Below are 16,908 nucleotides of genomic sequence, written 5' to 3' on the forward strand. Positions count from 1 at the left end.
GGTCAGGGTTCCTGGGTGCAGCTGGCTGACGCCGAGTAGGGTGTTTTGGCCGTTCTAACTTAAGACTTTTAAGAATTAAAGCAGCCGTATTGATCTTCCAAACCTACAACTTTCAAGGGCTAGAATTCGCTGTATTTTGCCGTTAAAACACAACTTGTACTGTTTCACTTCATGATTGGGCCGTAATTCAAAAGCAAATTGGCAAGAAGTGGTGCTCACGGTCTCACTTAACGTCACTTATCGCTCAGTTAAGAGCGACCATGGTCTTAAGCGACAGACAGCCTGCAGGCATATGATCCGAATACGAAATATCCTTGTGTTCGGCATTTAGTAGCCCTAATTGGTTACTTCGTACCCAGGAAAAGTTACCGGCTGGTGGTGGTACTAGAGTTGGTTTAATTTAAACAGACGGCTCGACCTCGCGCGCAACAACAAGCATGATTTGCACGCGTGGCGTATTCCAATGTTCAAGCAGCTACCACGTGACACAATTCAGCCAACCAGAGTACAGGAATCCGCAAAGTTAAAGTTGCAAACTTTTGATCGGCCCGAAAGGGGACTTTTCTGGAGATTTTGAGATAACTCAACAATTACGTTGTCTTGAATTTTCCTCCTGGAGAGGTAACGTTACTTTTAAAAGAGGAACATGTTACAAAAAACCGGAAGTCTCCAACTCTTTTACTTTCAAAGTTAAGCCCCATCCGGTCAGGGTTCCTGGGTGCAGCTGGCTGACGCCGAGTAGGGTGTTTTGGCCGTTCTAACTTAAGACTTTTAAGAATTAAAGCAGCCGTATTGATCTTCCAAACCTACAACTTTCAAGGGCTAGAATTCGCTGTATTTTGCCGTTAAAACACAACTTGTACTGTTTCACTTCATGATTGGGCCGTAATTCAAAAGCAAATTGGCAAGAAGTGGTGCTCACGGTCTCACTTAACGTCACTTATCGCTCAGTTAAGAGCGACCATGGTCTTAAGCGACAGACAGCCTGCAGGCATATGATCCGAATACGAAATATCCTTGTGTTCGGCATTTAGTAGCCCTAATTGGTTACTTCGTACCCAGGAAAAGTTACCGGCTGGTGGTGGTACTAGAGTTGGTTTAATTTAAACAGACGGCTCGACCTCGCGCGCAACAACAAGCATGATTTGCACGCGTGGCGTATTCCAATGTTCAAGCAGCTACCACGTGACACAATTCAGCCAACCAGAGTACAGGAATCCGCAAAGTTAAAGTTGCAAACTTTTGATCGGCCCGAAAGGGGACTTTTCTGGAGATTTTGAGATAACTCAACAATTACGTTGTCTTGAATTTTCCTCCTGGAGAGGTAACGTTACTTTTAAAAGAGGAACATGTTACAAAAAACCGGAAGTCTCCAACTCTTTTACTTTCAAAGTTAAGCCCCATCCGGTCAGGGTTCCTGGGTGCAGCTGGCTGACGCCGAGTAGGGTGTTTTGGCCGTTCTAACTTAAGACTTTTAAGAATTAAAGCAGCCGTATTGATCTTCCAAACCTACAACTTTCAAGGGCTAGAATTCGCTGTATTTTGCCGTTAAAACACAACTTGTACTGTTTAACTTCATGATTGGGCCGTAATTCAAAAGCAAATTGGCAAGAAGTGGTGCTCACGGTCTCACTTAACGTCACTTATCGCTCAGTTAAGAGCGACCATGGTCTTAAGCGACAGACAGCCTGCAGGCATATGATCCGAATACGAAATATCCTTGTGTTCGGCATTTAGTAGCCCTAATTGGTTACTTCGTACCCAGGAAAAGTTACCGGCTGGTGGTGGTACTAGAGTTGGTTTAATTTAAACAGACGGCTCGACCTCGCGCGCAACAACAAGCATGATTTGCACGCGTGGCGTATTCCAATGTTCAAGCAGCTACCACGTGACACAATTCAGCCAACCAGAGTACAGGAATCCGCAAAGTTAAAGTTGCAAACTTTTGATCGGCCCGAAAGGGGACTTTTCTGGAGATTTTGAGATAACTCAACAATTACGTTGTCTTGAATTTTCCTCCTGGAGAGGTAACGTTACTTTTAAAAGAGGAACATGTTACAAAAAACCGGAAGTCTCCAACTCTTTTACTTTCAAAGTTAAGCCCCATCCGGTCAGGGTTCCTGGGTGCAGCTGGCTGACGCCGAGTAGGGTGTTTTGGCCGTTCTAACTTAAGACTTTTAAGAATTAAAGCAGCCGTATTGATCTTCCAAACCTACAACTTTCAAGGGCTAGAATTCGCTGTATTTTGCCGTTAAAACACAACTTGTACTGTTTCACTTCATGATTGGGCCGTAATTCAAAAGCAAATTGGCAAGAAGTGGTGCTCACGGTCTCACTTAACGTCACTTATCGCTCAGTTAAGAGCGACCATGGTCTTAAGCGACAGACAGCCTGCAGGCATATGATCCGAATACGAAATATCCTTGTGTTCGGCATTTAGTAGCCCTAATTGGTTACTTCGTCTACCCAGGAAAAGTTACCGGCTGGTGGTGGTACTAGAGTTGGTTTAATTTAAACAGACGGCTCGACCTCGCGCGCAACAACAAGCATGATTTGCACGCGTGGCGTATTCCAATGTTCAAGCAGCTACCACGTGACACAATTCAGCCAACCAGAGTACAGGAATCCGCAAAGTTAAAGTTGCAAACTTTTGATCGGCCCGAAAGGGGACTTTTCTGGAGATTTTGAGATAACTCAACAATTACGTTGTCTTGAATTTTCCTCCTGGAGAGGTAACGTTACTTTTAAAAGAGGAACATGTTACAAAAAACCGGAAGTCTCCAACTCTTTTACTTTCAAAGTTAAGCCCCATCCGGTCAGGGTTCCTGGGTGCAGCTGGCTGACGCCGAGTAGGGTGTTTTGGCCGTTCTAACTTAAGACTTTTAAGAATTAAAGCAGCCGTATTGATCTTCCAAACCTACAACTTTCAAGGGCTAGAATTCGCTGTATTTTGCCGTTAAAACACAACTTGTACTGTTTCACTTCATGATTGGGCCGTAATTCAAAAGCAAATTGGCAAGAAGTGGTGCTCACGGTCTCACTTAACGTCACTTATCGCTCAGTTAAGAGCGACCATGGTCTTAAGCGACAGACAGCCTGCAGGCATATGATCCGAATACGAAATATCCTTGTGTTCGGCATTTAGTAGCCCTAATTGGTTACTTCGTACCCAGGAAAAGTTACCGGCTGGTGGTGGTACTAGAGTTGGTTTAATTTAAACAGACGGCTCGACCTCGCGCGCAACAACAAGCATGATTTGCACGCGTGGCGTATTCCAATGTTCAAGCAGCTACCACGTGACACAATTCAGCCAACCAGAGTACAGGAATCCGCAAAGTTAAAGTTGCAAACTTTTGATCGGCCCGAAAGGGGACTTTTCTGGAGATTTTGAGATAACTCAACAATTACGTTGTCTTGAATTTTCCTCCTGGAGAGGTAACGTTACTTTTAAAAGAGGAACATGTTACAAAAAACCGGAAGTCTCCAACTCTTTTACTTTCAAAGTTAAGCCCCATCCGGTCAGGGTTCCTGGGTGCAGCTGGCTGACGCCGAGTAGGGTGTTTTGGCCGTTCTAACTTAAGACTTTTAAGAATTAAAGCAGCCGTATTGATCTTCCAAACCTACAACTTTCAAGGGCTAGAATTCGCTGTATTTTGCCGTTAAAACACAACTTGTACTGTTTAACTTCATGATTGGGCCGTAATTCAAAAGCAAATTGGCAAGAAGTGGTGCTCACGGTCTCACTTAACGTCACTTATCGCTCAGTTAAGAGCGACCATGGTCTTAAGCGACAGACAGCCTGCAGGCATATGATCCGAATACGAAATATCCTTGTGTTCGGCATTTAGTAGCCCTAATTGGTTACTTCGTACCCAGGAAAAGTTACCGGCTGGTGGTGGTACTAGAGTTGGTTTAATTTAAACAGACGGCTCGACCTCGCGCGCAACAACAAGCATGATTTGCACGCGTGGCGTATTCCAATGTTCAAGCAGCTACCACGTGACACAATTCAGCCAACCAGAGTACAGGAATCCGCAAAGTTAAAGTTGCAAACTTTTGATCGGCCCGAAAGGGGACTTTTCTGGAGATTTTGAGATAACTCAACAATTACGTTGTCTTGAATTTTCCTCCTGGAGAGGTAACGTTACTTTTAAAAGAGGAACATGTTACAAAAAACCGGAAGTCTCCAACTCTTTTACTTTCAAAGTTAAGCCCCATCCGGTCAGGGTTCCTGGGTGCAGCTGGCTGACGCCGAGTAGGGTGTTTTGGCCGTTCTAACTTAAGACTTTTAAGAATTAAAGCAGCCGTATTGATCTTCCAAACCTACAACTTTCAAGGGCTAGAATTCGCTGTATTTTGCCGTTAAAACACAACTTGTACTGTTTAACTTCATGATTGGGCCGTAATTCAAAAGCAAATTGGCAAGAAGTGGTGCTCACGGTCTCACTTAACGTCACTTATCGCTCAGTTAAGAGCGACCATGGTCTTAAGCGACAGACAGCCTGCAGGCATATGATCCGAATACGAAATATCCTTGTGTTCGGCATTTAGTAGCCCTAATTGGTTACTTCGTACCCAGGAAAAGTTACCGGCTGGTGGTGGTACTAGAGTTGGTTTAATTTAAACAGACGGCTTGACCTCGCGCGCAACAACAAGCATGATTTGCACGCGTGGCGTATTCCAATGTTCAAGCAGCTACCACGTGACACAATTCAGCCAACCAGAGTACAGGAATCCGCAAAGTTAAAGTTGCAAACTTTTGATCGGCCCGAAAGGGGACTTTTCTGGAGATTTTGAGATAACTCAACAATTACGTTGTCTTGAATTTTCCTCCTGGAGAGGTAACGTTACTTTTAAAAGAGGAACATGTTACAAAAAACCGGAAGTCTCCAACTCTTTTACTTTCAAAGTTAAGCCCCATCCGGTCAGGGTTCCTGGGTGCAGCTGGCTGACGCCGAGTAGGGTGTTTTGGCCGTTCTAACTTAAGACTTTTAAGAATTAAAGCAGCCGTATTGATCTTCCAAACCTACAACTTTCAAGGGCTAGAATTCGCTGTATTTTGCCGTTAAAACACAACTTGTACTGTTTCACTTCATGATTGGGCCGTAATTCAAAAGCAAATTGGCAAGAAGTGGTGCTCACGGTCTCACTTAACGTCACTTATCGCTCAGTTAAGAGCGACCATGGTCTTAAGCGACAGACAGCCTGCAGGCATATGATCCGAATACGAAATATCCTTGTGTTCGGCATTTAGTAGCCCTAATTGGTTACTTCGTACCCCAGGAAAAGTTACCGGCTGGTGGTGGTACTAGAGTTGGTTTAATTTAAACAGACGGCTCGACCTCGCGCGCAACAACAAGCATGATTTGCACGCGTGGCGTATTCCAATGTTCAAGCAGCTACCACGTGACACAATTCAGCCAACCAGAGTACAGGAATCCGCAAAGTTAAAGTTGCAAACTTTTGATCGGCCCGAAAGGGGACTTTTCTGGAGATTTTGAGATAACTCATTAATTACGTTGTCTTGAATTTTCCTCCTGGAGAGGTAACGTTACTTTTAAAAGAGGAACATGTTACAAAAAACCGGAAGTCTCCAACTCTTTTACTTTCAAAGTTAAGCCCCATCCGGTCAGGGTTCCTGGGGCAGACATGCTAAAAGCTGGACCATGATCAACAAGATCACAGGTAAAGCTCCATCATATACTGGCAAAATCAAGGGAAACTCACCAACGGAAAGGGTTCAGAAATGGAAGGACTATTTTGCTACTCTTCTCGGCTCACCACCGACGGTAGAGAACGCGGAAGAGGATATTGATCCAGTCCACCCACCTCTGAATATCGGAACAGAACCGTTTACGTTGGATGAGTACAGGAAAGCAAAGTCCAGCATAAAGGAAGGGAAAGCATGGGGGGACGACAACATAGCCCCAGAAGTCTTAAAACGATGCGACCTTGATCAAATTGTCTTAGACTTCTGTAACAATGCTCTATTGAAAGGTGAGAAACCAGACCAATGGTCAACTGCCAACATCATACCAATTCCAAAGAAGGGCGACCTTAGCGAACCAATGAACTATCGGGGAATAAGCTTGTCATCCCTAGTTGCCAAGTCTCTAAACAAGATGGTTCTAAATCGGTTGAAGCCAGAAATCGAGACAATTCTGCGTAGAAACCAGAATGGATTCAGACCAGGAAGGTCAACAACTCAACAGATATTGGTACTGAGACGTCTTATAGAGGGTGTCAAGAGTCGGAAATTGCCAGCTGTTCTGACATTTATAGACTTTAAGAAGGCTTTCGACAGTGTACATCGTGGGAAAATGCTAAAGATTCTAGAAGCTTACGGCATTCCAGTCAAAATCGTGCAGCTTATACGGCTCATGTACGAGAAGACAATGGCCAAAGTCCTAACTCCAGACGGAGAAACTGAATTGTTCGAGATACTTGCAGGTGTGTTACAGGGTGATACCTTAGCACCTTACCTCTTTGCAATAGTCATCGACTACTGTATGAGGCAAGCCATAGGCGATGATGCGGAGCGACTTGGACTCACCCTCGAACGTAGAAAAAGCAGAAGAGTGGGGCCCAAGATAATCACCGATGTGGACTTTGCAGATGATATAGCACTTATATCTGAGGACATGGACAAGGCTAACGAGTTCCTGCTCAGAGTAGAATCGGCGGCAGCAAGCGTGGGACTACACATAAACGAAGGCAAGACCAAGGTCATGACACTGAATATGGAGGATCGATCTAGCGACCTACAAAGTCGATCCGGGGAAGCCATAGAAAATGTAGATGATTTCATCTACTTAGGCTCCTGGATTGAGAGCACAGATAGGGAGATAAGGGTTAGAAAGGGAAAAGCGTGGGGTGCCCTACATAGACTGAAGGATATCTGGAAATCCAAACTCTCAAAGAGCCTAAAGATTAGATTGTTCATAGCGGCTTGTGAATCAGTACTGCTCTACGGATCAGAAACCTGGACACTGACAAAGGCTCAAGAGAAAAGTTTGGACGGGACATACACAAAGATGTTGCGTATGGTGCTGGGTATCTCATGGAAGGACAAGGTCAGCAATATAACTTTGTATGGTAGCCTCCCAAGGCTGTCAAACAAGTTACGAAGCAGGAGATTAAAAATGGCGGGACACTGCATCCGACATCCTGAGCTACTTGCCAGTGATTTAGTCTTATGGGAACCTACGCACGGTAGAGCACAGCAAGGCCGACCAAGACAAAGCTACTTGTCTATGTTACTGAAGGAAGTTGGGACAAACTCTAAAGAGGAACTGCGAACCCTGATGCGGGACAGGGATATATGGAGGGGGTTTTCTGGCGTAGATCGGACTTAGCTCCGACATAGTAGTAGTAGTAGTAGTTAAAATAGACTAAAAATAAACTAAAAATGAACTAAAAATAAACTTGATAAACTATGGATATTGGATAATCTATTAACAGACTATAAACTTATAAATATAATATTACATACCACAGCATTGTCCAGCTTATACCGCTTGTTGTCATAGTTACCGTTTACAATCACCACCGTCTCTACTTCACTTGCTATTGCTAGCTGCCGAGAATTGTAATTCATATAAAGTTAAACAATTTTATTCATATAATATAATTCATATAAACATTTTTATGCGTTTAATTTGCCTATTTTAAACGTGAAATATGCGAAGAAATGGAAATTTAAAACATGTCCAAGTATAGTGCAAGATCAAAGTGAGAAGAAACAGCGGCCAAGAAAATTAGATCATTAAAATACCGTGTATTTGAACCAAGCATGTTCCTTTCCTGAGCATTTAGTTTGCGACCTGACAAATAAAAGCTCATGTTAACCATCTGCAACCATCTGCAACATAAATAAATATAGAAATAAAATCCGAGTGATAGTAACTAGTGACGACAGCAAGGAGATAAACAAACTCATGCTGGATAGACAGATTTGGAAAAAAACTATTTCTGTGCGGACGTTGAAGCCGCCCTTAGTCGAGTAAGTCGAGTAAGTCGAGTAAGTCGAGTAAGTCGAGTAAGTCGTGATAGTAAACAAATATATTTAATTATATCAGTGGGCCGGTGGGGAGATGCACTATCTTCTTCTGTCTAGCAACAGTGATTACCAAATCAGCTTCTAGCAGAACCCAAAATCACAGCCACGTGTCAAAACAAACACGTGTCAAAACAAACACGTGTCAAAACAAACACGTGTCAAAAAAAACATGGGCTCACTTCTCCTAAACCTTATGAATATGATCATGAGTAAATGAAAAGCTCACTTTGTCCTCAGATCTCCGTCCACAGCGAGGGAAGCATACATTGTTTTAAGAGTACCACTTTGTGTCACCTCCCAATGTGCTACGACAGTGAAAAGGTAAGGTTTTTCGATACAAGGAACAAGAAAATAAAATAAACTATGCACTTAACAAGTATGAATTCAAGACTTCCTGTATAGCTATTACTGTATAGCAATTACTAGTTTTTGTTGTTGGATAAATCTCACTTACGAAGTAGACCAGGTACACCAGGTTCGACAGGCTCCACAGCTTCTGCGGATATAAAGAATCTCAGCGCTCATTAATTGTTTTTACCGATAGCTCAATTTATAATGACAGACATAACACGAAAATGGAAATGCAACGTGTGCACTGTGCAGGGTGTTGTAGGTTTATAACCTTATAACGTACCAAGACGCGCGCCGAGTTGGACTCGTCGACAGTCTTGATATTTGAAACAAATATTTTACGAGTATCAGTGATCACCCGTTAATGCAGGGTGTCAAGGTAACAGATATCAAAACTCACCAGGACATGCTTCAGTATTACAATTCCGAGTCTCAGAGTCCCCTCCCACACACTCCTCACCACCGTTCTTAGGAGGAGGATTAGAACAGGTCTTAGTCCTGGTCTGAGACCCCCCTCCACACTCTACTGAACACTCCGACCACGCCCCGAAATCGCTCCACCTTCCGTCTATTGGAACTGTAATTGTTAGCGGGAATATTATTTTGTAAATGCATGTGTTTGGGTTTCAGAGAAGAAATTAAAACTTTATTTTCTCTCTCTGTATTCATTATTATTCAGAAGTTATAACAATCGTTTTCTACTGAATAACATTAGATAACTAAATAAAACTTACCAATACAGTCCACCATATTGCAAGTCCTCATCTCGGTACCATCTAGATAATAACATAAACCCGCCACGCAAAGGGTTTATATAACAGATCATCCCGCGCTAGCGGGATGATCTGATAAACACATACGAGTGCGCGCAGCGCACGAGTTTTGTGTTAATATGTAATCCCGAAGCGCCAGCTGAGGGATTACATTTATTTAGCCCTGAGCGTGAAGTGTTTATGGATTATAATTATCTCCGGCGATTTCGACAAGGGATTTATACTTTAGAAGAGATTGGAAAGCAGTTCATCAATCTGAATGTCAAACCGATCTGTCATAGTGGAGCAATAGCTTGAACGTTAGCAGGAACAAGAGCTGCATGGAAGGAGAGCAAGCAAAACAATACTATTTTTAGGGCACGGACAAGGGTAGCTGGCTAGTCGCCAACTTCTCACGCCACGCGTTGGAGAAATTCCAAGAATTAGCTGCTTTGGCAACGTTCCCAGGAATTTGCGTGTATAAGAAGTGGACGGTTACGATGTTTCATATCACGTGGTGCGCTTTCGTGTCACGTGGTATAGACTCGGCGTATGCTATTGGTGGCACGTGGTACGCACGTGACGCGCCCACGTGATCGCGCGTCTAACTGTTCTACTATTATCGAGTTCTAATCAGCAGTATCATTGATTATTGTAAGTCGGAGAATTGAATGATAAACATCAGTTACGACTAAAAAGCGGGCCGGGTTTATACAAATTTCCGGGGCGGGATGATATCACCTTGAGATGTTTATCTAACAGCGGGCCGGGCTGAGTGATAATATGATCCCGCGTCGAAATCCCGGAGATATTTATAACTAAATAAAACTTACCAACACAGTCCACCATGTTGCAAGTCCTCATCTCGGTACCATCTAGATAACTAAATAAAACTTACCAACACAGTCCACCATATTGCAAGTCCTCATCTCGGTACCATCTAGATAACTAAATAAAACTTACCAACACAGTCCACCATATTGCAAGTCCTCATCTCGGTACCATCCCCCGTACACTCTGCCCCACCATCCCCAGGTACTGGGTTGGTGCACGTTCTCGTCCGGGTCTGTACACCTCCTCCGCAGACTGTGTTACAATCTGACCAATCTCCGTACTCGCTCCATCCACCGTCAACTACTAAATAAAACTACCGGTTATAATCTAATTTTCAACTGCTTAGAGTGTATTCGCTCCATCCACCGTCAACTACTGGATAAAACTACCGGTTATAATCTAATTTTCAATTGCTTAGAGTGTATTCGCTCCATCCACCGTCAACTACTAAATAAAACTACCGGTTATAATCTAATTTTCAACTGCTTAGAGTGTATTCGCTCCATCCACCGTCAACTACTGGATAAAACTACCGGTTATAATCTAATTTTCAATTGCTTAGAGTGTACTCGCTCCATCCACCGTCAACTACTAAATAAAACTACCGGTTATAATTTAATTTTCAACTGCTTAGAGTGTATTCGCTCCATCCACCGTCAACTACCGGTTATAATTTAATTTTCAACTGCTTAGAATGTCAACTACCGGTTATAATTTAATTTTCAACTGCTTAGAGTGTCAACTACCGGTTATAATTTAATTTCAACTGCTTAGAATGTCAACTACAGGTTATAATTTAATTTTCAACTGCTTAGAGTGTTTTGAATTTTCATTTTATAACGATTGTTGGGTTAAATTTTGGCATTAAGAAATAAGAAGAGTTCATTTTTTCGACTTACCAACAGTTTCGGTTTGACGATCGGTCAACTAGGTTTGAACTTGAATTTTTCGATTGTCAATTTTTTAAGTGTTTAAACTTTTATTTTTAATGCTTTAAGGATTATTTACAGTCATTAAGAAGTAATTAAGGATAGTACAGCAATGAAAACATACTTCAATTTTTTCTCTCGACTTACCAACAGTTTCGGTTTCACGGGCACCTGAAATAGTAATGTGATCCCTTATCTCGAACAATAATTTTAAATTGGAAGATTGTCACTTAGTCAGTAAGATCCTAGTTCAATTTGTTACGGAGTTTTATGTAAACAGGAGGTGATGTAACATAGTAGAGGCTCTTACGGGCAAAAAGACGTGTATTCTGCTACGAGTTTAGAGACCTAACCGCTAATTAGACACAATGGTATGATGTCTAAGGATCGATAATATGTTAAGAAGTATAAATTTGGCCTTATTAGTCACGTGCTATACCAATGCGCGTTTTAAACTTTGACAGTCTATTACTCTAAGGCAAATAGAGTAATTATATTTATATTTTTTCAGCAATAAGATCACATTATTTTCTATTTGGTGTGAAAATATGAGCTAGAACGGACATAATCTCGCTGAGTTATAGCTGTTTGAAATTTATGATGAACGCGCGGATGCCAATTGATAACAACTAAATGCTTTTGCGCGTAGTGCGCGTCGAAAATTTGGCAAAAACGCTTGCGGAGTGAAAATATTCAAACTTCGATAAAGTATATGAAGTGGGTACTTCTCGGAAAGGAAAAATTTAGGCAAACACGATGTGACTATTTTTGGGTTGATTTAATATAACTGCAACAAATTATTCAAACTTCAAGCAAAAAAGTCAAAGTTTTTACCACTTTTTTGGATTTTTAACTGCGCTAAAATAGAGGGATTTGTTTTATTTTTATACCATCTTGTGCAGCTGTCTTTTAGCTATCTTTATGCAAGTTTTGCCGACATGCCAACAAAATGAACTTGCTCAAATTATCAAAAAACATGGTTTTTTGGCCTATTTTTGGCCCAAAAATCGGTTTTTTGCGATTTTAACCGCGCTAACTCAGTCCAATTATCTTGAAACCACTTTTAATCGATTATACGGTCAAAAATACGGCTAGTAAGGTGTATCTGGGGTCCCTAGCGTATCGTGCAGACAATGCCCGTAAGAGCCTCTACTAACAGAGTCGATATATTTTAATGTTGCTATGGGGTGGCAAGTCCCAATTTATTGTAGTCTAATAGTTTCGCTGCATCCAAACATATTTTGTTAAACTCTCCAAGATTGAAATATTCACAGTTCTTACCAAAGAGGGTTACTGCAGCGCTGATATCGTCTTCAGTAAGATTTATCTCCTCTTTAAATCCTGGGATATGACAATTAATTAATTAAGAAGGAGCGCTTTTTCGGTATTTTATACGAAAAATCGTCCAATTTGGCATCAAAATGTACCGGATCCCAGAAAATATTTGGGCCTACAAAAAGCTCCATTGTTTTTTAAATATCGTTTGGACATGAAGTGGTAAATACTACAAGTGAGTAGACTCACCAGGGTAACAAGGGTAATACAGCTACAACGTATTTAAACTAAATACTACAACGAGGGGACATTTACTCGCATTTTTATTGTAGATCAATTTCTACGGGGTATAAAGGCTGACGATCGTTCTTGCCAGCATTGTGATCTAGGGGTTAGATTTAGTAGTACATTCACCTGGATAGTAAGGGTACATAACAGCTCCCTTAACGTTCGTGTGTCTGATACCGAGCACGTGGCCGAATTCGTGGGTAGCTACGTAGTAGAGATTGGTTCCAGAAAACTGGTTAGCAGTGAAAAACTCGTCGTCATCAAAATGCATCTGAAAAAGAGAGGATTTGGCGTCATTTTCTGATTTTTAGTTTTAGTTTTTAGTTTTAGTTTTTAATTTTTAGTTTTAGTTTAGGTACGTATAAACCTCAGGTTTTTCAAACCTGATGCCTTCGGTATTGGCACTGTTGAAGTAAGGAATCCTTAATGATAAGTAAAAAAGTGAGAACTGTAATCCTTGAAACATGTCTGACTGTTGTGGAGTTAAGGTCAGAAGTTTACTAAGTTTTTCATTGTAACTTTGTTAAATTCAGACGCGTGAATGTAGTTAGCAAGTTTTCAGAGTGAATCAAACATGTGGAGTGACATTGTTGGCTGTGGTAGAGTAACCAGCACTTTGAAGTTTAAACAAAAGAAAATACTGAGTCGAGAACAGCTTAGACAGAAAAAGTTTACAGAATTCCAAAAATTATTAAGCTGTTATATACTCATTACTCACGTGTGAAACTATCAGAGAACAAACTTCTCAGTCAACAACAAAATAGTTTTCTGACATGGCAGAGGTAACAAAAACAAGTGGAGAAGATTTGTTATGATGGTGTGCTAAGTGCTTAATATGGCTATTATGTTGAGCTGGAACAAAGGAAAAGTGTTGAGGTGCAAGTTGTAACAACCTGCCACCTGGATAGCCCAACACGCTTTATAAATCAGCCCCTTCTTCAACTCAACATCACAATCTGAATCCAGCCTTCTAGACAACTATACCTAGTGGAAATGATGCTCGTTCTAATTCTTGCCCTGTTTGGTGCCTCTTTGGCAAAAGAATCCTACCTGAAAGCTGTCCTGCGATCCCCTAAAGAAACCCTGAAGCTCTATGACAATTTCAAGGCAGAGCAGCACCTCGCATTCGACCGAGTTGAGGATAGACTGAGGTTCCGACTGTTCCGGAAGAACGCTGAGATGGTAGCAGATGAAAACTCTGTGGACGAAGAAACTGCCGAATTTGCTTTGAACTTCTTCTCTACAATGACTGAATCGGAGCAGATCTCATACAGAGGTCTCAATGTAACAGGACACAACAAAAACGCTAAACCTGCCTTGAGGAGCAGTGGAGAAGATGCTGCACCTGCAAGCAAACTCTGGACAAATGAAGGAAAGGTCACAGCAGTTGAAAACCAGGGACGCTGCGGATCTTGCTGGACTTGGGGAGCTGTTGGTGGACTGGAGACGAGATACGCAGAGATGTCAGGTGTGCTGAGAAAGTTTGCTGAGCAAGAGTACTTGGACTGTGTGTACGAGGGATCTAGAGACGGCTGCAACGGTGGATGGCCTGATGACTGCTATAAGTACTCAGCAAATAACGGAGGAAGACTAGCTAGCAGTGCTGATTACGCTTACACACAGAGAGATGGTTCCTGCCAAGGTTCCAGAAAACCAGACGCTATGATAGCTGCTAAAATCAGAGGAGTAAGGAAGGTAGGGAGCACTGAAAAAGCCAACATTGAAGCTCTAGCTTCAGGATCTCTCTCTGTGGCCTTTGAAGTGACCGACAAGTTTCAGCAATACTCCAAAGGTATCCTAAAAGACACAACGTGCACAGGCAGGCCCAACCATGCCGTCACCGCTGTGGGGTACACCGAGGATTACGTACTGGTAAAGAACTCCTGGGGAAATACATGGGGAGACAGCGGATACGTTAAGTTCGCCAGGAACCACCACAACTGTAACCTGTGGGATTACAGCAGCTACCCTGTACTTGCCTCTACTGGTGCCTCTGATAACGGAGGTAATGATGAAGCAACTAACTACCACGCTGATGATGAAGATGATAGTGGTCCTGCACCAGATCCTGACTGTGTGGACTCCTACTCACCTTGCTACGAGAGCTGGTGTGATACGGATTGGATTGTGGAGGACTACTGCCAGAAGACCTGTGGAAATTGCGGTGGTAACGATGGGGATTGTCTTCCCGGTACCATCAGGTGCGATGACGGAGTCTGCAGGCACGAACACATGTGTTAGACTCACACTCTTGACTTGGTTCTTATGTTTCATTAGAATCTTACTTTGCATTTACGTCCTTCGTTTTACTTTGTTCATCACATGAAAATTATTATCCCAACGTCCAGGGAAAATATAGGTACAACCTCAATTAATTAAGATCAGTTGTTTATACAATTAAAAATCTGTCGCCGAGGTTACGCCACACACGAGTAAATATTCCTACTATTGGCGTTACTGTTTAAATCGATCATTACACTTACAGACAAACAACCTTATGGCGTAATTGTGGCATTTGCTGCACTATAATGAATAAATTCGCCACTTTTAGAATATAAGGACACTGGAAAGTAATGAAACCTGAAATGTACTTGTTGAAACCTGGAATGTACTGAAACCTGAGGACGGAGTCTGCAGGCAAGAACACATGTGCTAAATTCTGAACGTGATGCCCATTTTTATTTACATTTTATCTTGCATTCATATCTTCGTTTTCCTTTGCTCACAGTTATATCTTAATAATCAACCCAGCAAATTTAAGCATCCCCCCGTTGGCACAAGCAATCACAATTAAATAAACATAAAACTCACATCTCCTTTCCTGGGGTAGAACCCATGAGCTAAGACACCACCAGGCCCCGAGAAGGGATACTTGTCACCATGGTCCCCACCTCCAAAGTCAATCCTGATATCTGATTCTTCTTCAGTGTCTGTCTGAGAGTTAATACTTAGTTTCTTATTATAATACTTGGTTTGATTTGAAACTTTTATCAAATAATACAAAAATATATAACATACAAACTTATGTTGTATTTTTGGGAAGAAGGTTTAAAACTTTAAAAGAATGGGAGAAATATTGTTTTATAATGTACCTCGTAAAAGTTAACGTTTGCAACATCTGCCCATTCCTTGAGAGACCTCTCTATTTCTGCTCTTTGGACTTCTTGAGTCATATCATCAGTGTATCCTTGGTAAAAGTACCTGCAATAGTAAATAATCAGCATAACCAAGATGTCACATTTCTGTGCAATCACTACAGTCAAAGAATCAACAATGATATGCAGATGTGAACACCTCAAACGTAAAGAGGTAAAGCAACTATCATCACACATATAGTGAACTTTACAAAAATTGGAGGACTTCGCCGCTTCGACTAGCATTCTTGCTTCGCATCGAAGATCCTTAGCAGAGCAACGCTCGGAAGGGTTGACAACGTCAATCAATACAAAAAAACTTTAATCTTCCGGACTCACTTGAAATCCCCGCTTTTCCATGTTCTACCGCTCACGACCTCCCATCTCTTCTGCCTGTTTAGTGATCTTCTTCTTCTGTTAAGATATTCCGAAGCTTCCTCTGCCTCTTTATCAGCGATACAGTCAGGAGTTTCTGAGGAAAAATTAAAGTTGGTTACCTGTAGAATATCCATTACCTCGATTTGATAAGATTCATCACAGTCACACCCACAAAACGAAAAATTATATATAATAATAAATTGGAGATAAAAACTGACCACATCCCACATCAGGATTACCACACCTCTCCTTCTTCATCAGATCCCTGGTTTCTTTAGTCAGGGTTCCAGAAGGTTCCAGGTTGTTGAATAATTGGAACGCTTTCACTGCTTCTGTTATAGCACATGGAGGTATCTGGGGGAGGAAAGTGTTTACTGTTCAGTGTTAAGTTACATTTTAATTTATTTATAAACTTATAAAGATGAGTCAGTAAGTTCAGAGCTAATGTACTATACCATTATATACTTCAATGAACAGTAACTAATAAAGCTTCAATTATACATAACTCAAGTAGGTCGGATTAGAACCTGTAAAACTCAGGTAAATCGAGGACGTTCAAAAGGTGCACGATGTTCAGCGCGACAAAATACCGGTGGAAAATATTTCGTAGGCCCTAAAATGACTCCTGCAGATCCAGTTTTAACCTTTAATTGGTTATTGGACATAACTCACTCGCTGAAGAAGCTCTGCAGATACGTATGACTGGCCTCCAGCTCGCCATTTTTGAGATTCAAGCAAATCGAGGACATTCAAAAGGTGCACCATGTTCAGCGCGACAAAATATAGGTGGAAAATATTTCGTAGGCTCTAAAATTACTTTCCAACTTTATAATCACAATGCTGGCAAGCATTACCGTCGCCCTTATATTCACAATACTATTTACCCCCTATACTATTATATCCCCTTT

The 16,908-nt window shown here is 41.7% G+C and overlaps 2 protein-coding genes across 3 annotated transcripts in view; one reads left to right on the top strand and one right to left on the bottom strand.

Annotated features, from left to right (window-relative positions):
• Positions 1 to 16,908, bottom strand: part of LOC134824699 (uncharacterized) — a 38,517-nt gene that overhangs the window by 16,979 nt on the left and 4,630 nt on the right. The window contains exons 6-18 of one of the 2 annotated variants that reach the window (XM_063836670.1): positions 16,219 to 16,354; positions 15,962 to 16,094; positions 15,581 to 15,689; positions 15,300 to 15,422; positions 12,615 to 12,759; positions 12,207 to 12,266; positions 11,073 to 11,096; positions 10,126 to 10,299; positions 8,811 to 8,987; positions 8,514 to 8,555; positions 8,286 to 8,364; positions 7,775 to 7,823; positions 7,493 to 7,576 (exon numbers count right to left, since the gene is read on the bottom strand). In XM_063836670.1, the coding sequence (XP_063692740.1) occupies positions 7,493 to 7,576; positions 7,775 to 7,823; positions 8,286 to 8,364; positions 8,514 to 8,555; positions 8,811 to 8,987; positions 10,126 to 10,299; positions 11,073 to 11,096; positions 12,207 to 12,266; positions 12,615 to 12,759; positions 15,300 to 15,422; positions 15,581 to 15,689; positions 15,962 to 16,094; positions 16,219 to 16,354 (1,335 nt within the window). The remainder of the gene's footprint in view (positions 1 to 7,492; positions 7,577 to 7,774; positions 7,824 to 8,285; positions 8,365 to 8,513; positions 8,556 to 8,810; positions 8,988 to 10,125; positions 10,300 to 11,072; positions 11,097 to 12,206; positions 12,267 to 12,614; positions 12,760 to 15,299; positions 15,423 to 15,580; positions 15,690 to 15,961; positions 16,095 to 16,218; positions 16,355 to 16,908) is intronic. The other variant, XM_063836671.1, reaches the window with a different exon arrangement.
• LOC134824700 (digestive cysteine proteinase 1-like) lies at positions 13,442 to 14,783 on the top strand. Its single transcript, XM_063836672.1, has one exon. It carries the CDS (start codon positions 13,482 to 13,484, stop codon positions 14,727 to 14,729), a length of 1,248 nt encoding a protein of 415 aa, XP_063692742.1. The 5' UTR covers positions 13,442 to 13,481; the 3' UTR covers positions 14,730 to 14,783.

The sequence above is a fragment of the Bolinopsis microptera genome, chromosome 13, assembly GCF_026151205.1.
Source record: "Bolinopsis microptera isolate Bmic1 chromosome 13, MBARI_Bmic_1.0, whole genome shotgun sequence".
In the NCBI taxonomy this organism is placed as follows: domain Eukaryota; kingdom Metazoa; phylum Ctenophora; class Tentaculata; order Lobata; family Bolinopsidae; genus Bolinopsis; species Bolinopsis microptera.